At 54.7% G+C, this 5807-nt stretch overlaps 1 protein-coding gene across 1 annotated transcript; it reads right to left on the reverse strand.

The window, feature by feature from the left end:
* Positions 1–966: 966 nt before the first annotated feature.
* Positions 967–1296, reverse strand: LOC308531543 (E3 ubiquitin-protein ligase RBX1-like; the record flags this gene model as incomplete). The annotated part of the gene is made up of 1 exon (XM_081108503.1): positions 967–1296. The coding sequence occupies one exon, from the start codon at positions 1294–1296 to the stop codon at positions 967–969; it is 330 nt and encodes a 109-aa protein (XP_080964629.1).
* Between the last annotated feature and the right edge of the window lie 4511 nt (positions 1297–5807).

Below are 5807 nucleotides of genomic sequence, written 5' to 3' on the forward strand. Positions count from 1 at the left end.
CCAGTCGGGAGGTGGAAATTCCACCGGCTCCAGCAAGGTGTCTGTGCTAGGGTGAGGGACTGTGGCATGGAAGGGTTACAGAATGTTCCAGAATGTGCTGGGAGGGGGGACTGACGTATGGAGGATTGTGTCAGGGTTAGGAACCATAGAAGAAAAATTGCTAGATTGTCTTAGAAAAACAATGTGTTATGATACGCTCCAGCCAGGTGTGACTCTGTTTACCCCCCTTTGTTCTTATGAACTTTCTAGGAACGTCTAAGGTTACACTGTTGTGCTATAAAGGATCATACTGCACCCTTGATCTCTGCCACATGCTCCGAATCTCCCAGAGGGGGAGATAGGTGCTGTGGTCAGCTGGCCAGCTTAATAAAGGCTCTTAAATTTAAATTCTGAGTTGGTGGTCTATCTTGCTGAGCCAACCCATAACAGTGTCCACTAAGGATCCAAGCCAGTCCCCACCTCCAGCAACCACCCCATACCGGGCCCCAACGGCACACCAAGGACTCCTAGGGACCCTGACTGAACGCAATGTTCCAGTTCCTCAACAAGACCTCCCCGAACCTAACAGCAGACTGCTGGCTCTGCCTCAACCCTGAGCCGCCCTACTATGTTGGTTTCGGGGCCAATGCCTCCATTGGGGGCTGTTGGGGTCCACCCCCAGCAGGTCCAGGGGTTCCCAAAGGTGTGGACGGAGTCGGCGAAGAAGGAATGACATGGAGACAGCGTTCAGTTGATCAGCAGCCTAGCCAGGTTCTCTAACCAGGTTCTCCCTTTTTTTTTTTTTTTTTTTTTTAAGAAGCCAACTGGATTTTATTTGACCCGGAACACGATAGGACTGCAGGAATAGCAAGCTGAAAAGAGAAAGCGGAAAAGACCCAGTTCTATCTAACTTACAATTAACTAACAGGAGGGCAATTCATTAAATGAATAACAAAACAGTTGAGCTTGATGGAGAATATTCTTTATCTAGTGCCCATCCTTTTGGGATTCCCACTCTCTGTTGTCCAGCGGACACACGGGCCGTGTTTTGAGCCAGCGAGAGATGCAGTGCAAGTGAAAAGCATGATTACAAACTCCCCATGCAATGGTGCACTCTTCATAAGTGGCAGATACCGGGCCCACCTGACATTCTATGCAAAGATCCATAACCTGGTTCCTGCAGATGGCACAGTTATCAACCACAATGATGTCCCAGGCCCAGAGGGCTAGTGGGTTCCACTTTTCCACTTCAAAGCTCTTCTTGCCCTCGCCGCTGTTGGTGCCACTCGGGGTATCCACATCCATCGCTGCCGCCATGTTGGAAACACAGGGTCTCAGATTAGGTCTTTGTTTCCTGGTTACATCTGTATTTATACCAGTTGATTTTAATCCTATCCATTCTATTCCAAAGGTTAGGGCGTTTCTTAATCTAGTTCTGTTGTGTTTAATCCTGTCTAGGTTAATCTCTGTGTTCCATTATAAGGGCTATTCCAAGGTCACTGCTCTACTGATAAGCTACAAGGAAGTGACTGAAGGAGATTATGTTACCCAGTAAAGGTTATGTCCTCCCAGCCTGGCTGCTTGCCTTCCCTGGGACGGCCCTGTGTCGGTGGGTCTCCAGGGGTATAGGCTTTGGTGCTTTCCCTGGTGGGCAGACCCCTGGGGATGTGAGCCCAACACGTCCCAAATTTATGTGGGCCAACAGTCTTAGTCCAAGTTCTTCATAAGTAGTACATGGTATTTCTGTAACACTAGGGCGTTTCACTGATTTATTCTCTTTCTTAGTCCTGTTAATCCCTAACTCCAGGGAAAAAATCTTCACCTGGGGAAACAACCTTTATCAGGGAGGTGGTCTTGTTTAAAACACACAGGGCTAAGAGGGGGAGCAGCAAAGATATTAAGAACAGTATGGCATATACGCCAGGTCCCTTGAAACATATGCTGTGCAGATGTTTCTTCCCTGCAGCAACTGTGTCAAGCAGCAAGGATGGACTGGCTTCCGGCAAGGAAAGTTGGCTGCATGCGGTCTCATGTGGCATCTACAGCTTCCCGGTTCCCTTCCCCTGAGGTGTCCCTGAAGCCATTCATTCCTTGGCCAGCAGTCAACCTGACCAGCCCAGATCCGGGCGGAGGGGGTGGGGGGTTCCCTGGATGTGCCCCCCGGTGACACTCAAATGTTGCAGCACTTTCTGCCCAGGCATCAGAGAGTGCATGGTCATTTGAGAGCCACAGGCTGAGCCGTGGTGCCCCCGGGACCTGGGTTTCGCACACCTCCCGGAGGCCACAGCGGGCAGGGTCCTCCTGGCCCATCAGCAGAAGCTCCGTCTCGGCCGGTGGAGCTCACACAGTGGCGGCACTTTGCTCTCAGCACAGAAAGTGCCCCCACAGTTTGAGTCCCACAGGCCGAGGACTCTGGACGCCAGCGCCGACTGGACCGCCTGAGGGCCTGGCCCAGGATGACCCTCCGGGAACCCAAACACCAAGTCCTGGGAAGTGGGAAGCAAGAGGCCAAAATGACACCAATAGAGACGTGGGGACTGGATCTCCTCCACTGTCTGGATTTTAAGGTGATTTCCCCAAACTTGAGGTTTTCAGAGCTTATTTATAGGCTGATGACAGCTTTGGCTTGGTGGCCCAGGGTTTAGCCTAAGTGGGCCCATGTGGAGTCTGTTCTATTCCCCCCCCCCCCCCGTTGTTTTTTTTTTTTTTTACTTCTTCTACCTTTAAAGGCTCTGGAAAAAGTCAGGGCTTCAGAAGTTCTTTGCATCCCGGCTCCTTGGATGTAGGGGGGACAAGGGTTCCCATTCCAAGGAGCCTGTGGGCCGAGGCACCCACCTCACCACCCACAGGGGTGCTGGGTCCCAGGGCCCAGGCAGGAGGGCGGGCAGACACGTGGTGCCTGGGGCCAGTGCCCGATGTCCATGAGGAAGGACACTTGGGGTGAAGCCAGGAGCCGGGGACCAGGGGGTTGGATGAAGAGAGCCCAGTGGGTTTCCAAAGCCCTTTAGCCCCATGGGACGGAAGCCTTGAGAGAGGGAAGAAAAAGTGCTGCTGTGGCAGTGGATCCCCGATTCTCATCCTTGAGTTTTGTGCCTCAACCTCTTCCTTAAAGGTGAGGGGGGTGGGGGTGGGGGTTGATTGAGGCTGTGGGGAAATCCTGGCGATACCCACAGATGTGGAGTGGGCCATGAGGCAGCTTCTCTTCCCAAGAGCTGGCAGGTGTGCATTTGGCCTAAAATAAGGAGACCCACCCATCAACGCCCCCTCCCAACTCTCCGGGCAAGACCACTCCCCTCTCCCACCCGTCTCCGCCCAGAGAAACCTCGATGGGCTGCCTCCCACACCCCCCACATTGCGGATCGAACCCTCAACCCTGGCAGGTGCCCTTGACCTGAATGGAACCCGGGAGGGACCCTTCAGTGCAAAGGCTGGCGCCCCATCCACAGGGCCAAACCGGCCAGGGCCATTGGTTAGTTCTTGTCCTTGCCCTGACCGGGCATCCAACCCACCACCTGGTGTGTCAGGACGACACTGTAAGCAGCTGGGCGAGGCAGCCCGGACCGAAGAGGGAAGGGCGTCCACAGGGCAGGCGAGACGCCGGATGGAGCTGATGTGCGACCGCAGGCCCCGTTGTGCCCACAGGTGTTGGGCGTGCACCTGAGCACAGTCACCCCCAGAGAGCTGGCCGCCCTCCGAGGGACCAAACCTTCCCTGGTTATCGGCTGCTGACCGCCCCTGCCCCTGCCCCTGCCTCTGCCGCAGGAAAGGCAGTCCATGCATCCGGCCGCTCTCGTCCAAACGGCCAGACTCTGTGTGTCTGTGGGTCCACAACACACATCCCCTCGGGCAGAAGCTGAGAGTTCTGCTTGGAGGGGAGGGCGCCGTCTGTGTGCCCTGCGACATGGAGCTCTAGGTTTGGGGATGTGGGTGCCATGAGGGAATGGAGGGCAGCAGGGGCTCCCCACGCAGGGGGATGTCGCCCCACGCCCACCCCGGGGGACACTTGGCAAGGTCAGGAGACCTGGGGTGTTGGGGAGCTACCGGCCTCCAGGGAATAGAGAGAAACCAGGCGTCACACTGACACCAACACCCCACCAACAGCACCCCTCCCCCTCCCACTTTGGAACTGAAGGTGGAAAGGTGCTGCCCGGCCGGGGGTCTCGGTGGGTTGAGCCTGTTCCCCCCTCCCCCCCCAAAAAAAGGTTTGGGGCCTGATTCCACGTCAGAGTGCAGATCTAGGTTTGGGGTATCATTCCTGAGTCGGGGTGAGCACTGGAGGCAACTGGTGGCTGTTTCCCTGTCAAACTAGTGGGAATGGTCTTGGGAGGCCTGGCCGGGGTGGCTCAGTGGTTGAGCATCAGCCTCCTCCTCTCCCACCACCCTCCCCCCCTTCCGGGAGGTGACCCACACCATAGATGGGACAGTCATTGGGAGAAAGACCACCGCGGGCGCCCCACGTATAACCACAGATCTCTGCCGATTCTTTGGGGGATACCCCACCCGAGATGGACTATCCATAGGAAAAAGTACTCACATGCACACCAAAGTTAAGACATTCCGTCCTAGCTGGTTTGGCTCAGTAGATAGAGCATCGGCCTGCAGACTGGAAGGTCCCAGGTTCGATTCTGGTCAAGGGCCTATGGCCAGGTTGCAGGCTCGATCCCCGGAAAGGGGTGTGCAGGAGGCAGCTGATCAATGATTCTATCTCATCATTGATGTTTCTATCTCTCTCTGTCCCCCTCCCTCTCTGAAATCAATAAAACATATTTAAAAAAGAAAATAAGAAAAGACATTCCGCTGTGGGTGGAAGGTACGGGAGGAAGAACTATGTCACACTCAGCATTATGTCTGCCCCCGGGAAGGGCCCCCTGAATGTGGATGAGAAGGGGGTGTTTATTGTGCATCTTGGGGATGTGAGACAATAGCCCCCTGGAAAACTACGGACTCATTAGCCCTGTTGACTCGGGTAGGACGCCCAGGGGCACCAAAGGGTTGCTCAAGTGGGGACTCCAACCCTCAAACTGGTGGGCAGACTACTGGGCAGGGGAAAGACTTGGGGCCTTTGGTGATATGTCTCAAGGCAAGACCCGGGAGCACTGTTCACCATCCAACGTCACATGGTCCCGAGGGAACGCAATCCCATCGGGCCTCCGTGACCCCTCCTTCCACCCGAACTCCCAGCACCCCTGGCCCCGAATAAAGGTCCCCAGCCTGACCTCATCCCAGGAAGCCAGTCAGGAGGGGGAAATTCCACCGGCTCCAGCAAGGTGTCCACTAAGGATCCAAACCAATCCCCACCTCCAGCAACCACCCCATACCGGGCCCCAACGGCACACCAAGGACTCCTAGGGACCCTGAACGCAATGTTCCAGTTCCTCAACAAGACCTCCCCGAACCTAACAACAGACTGCTGGCTCTGCCTCAACCCTGAGCCGCCCTACTATGTTGGTATCGGTGCAAATGCCTTCACTGGGGGGTGTTGGGGTCCACCCCCAGCAGATCCAGGGGTTCCCAAAGGTGTGGACGGAGTCGGCGAAGAAGGAATGACACGGAGACAGCGTTCAGTTGATCAGCAGCCTAGCCAGGTTCTCTAACCAGGTTCTCCAGCCAGGTTAGGTCGTTAATTTTTTTGGTTTTTTTGTTTCTTTGTTTTTTTTTAAGCCAACTGGATTTTATTTGACCCGGAACACGATAGGACTGCAGGAATAGCAAAATGAAAAGAGAAAGCAGAAAAGACCCAGTTCTATCTAACTTACAATGAAGTAACAGGAGGGCAAGTCATTAAACGAACAACAAAACAGTTCAGCTTGACAGAGAACCTTCTTTTT

This window comes from Myotis nattereri (assembly GCF_964212035.1).
Source record: "Myotis nattereri genome assembly, chromosome: 15".
NCBI classification, from domain to species: Eukaryota; Metazoa; Chordata; class Mammalia; order Chiroptera; family Vespertilionidae; genus Myotis; species Myotis nattereri.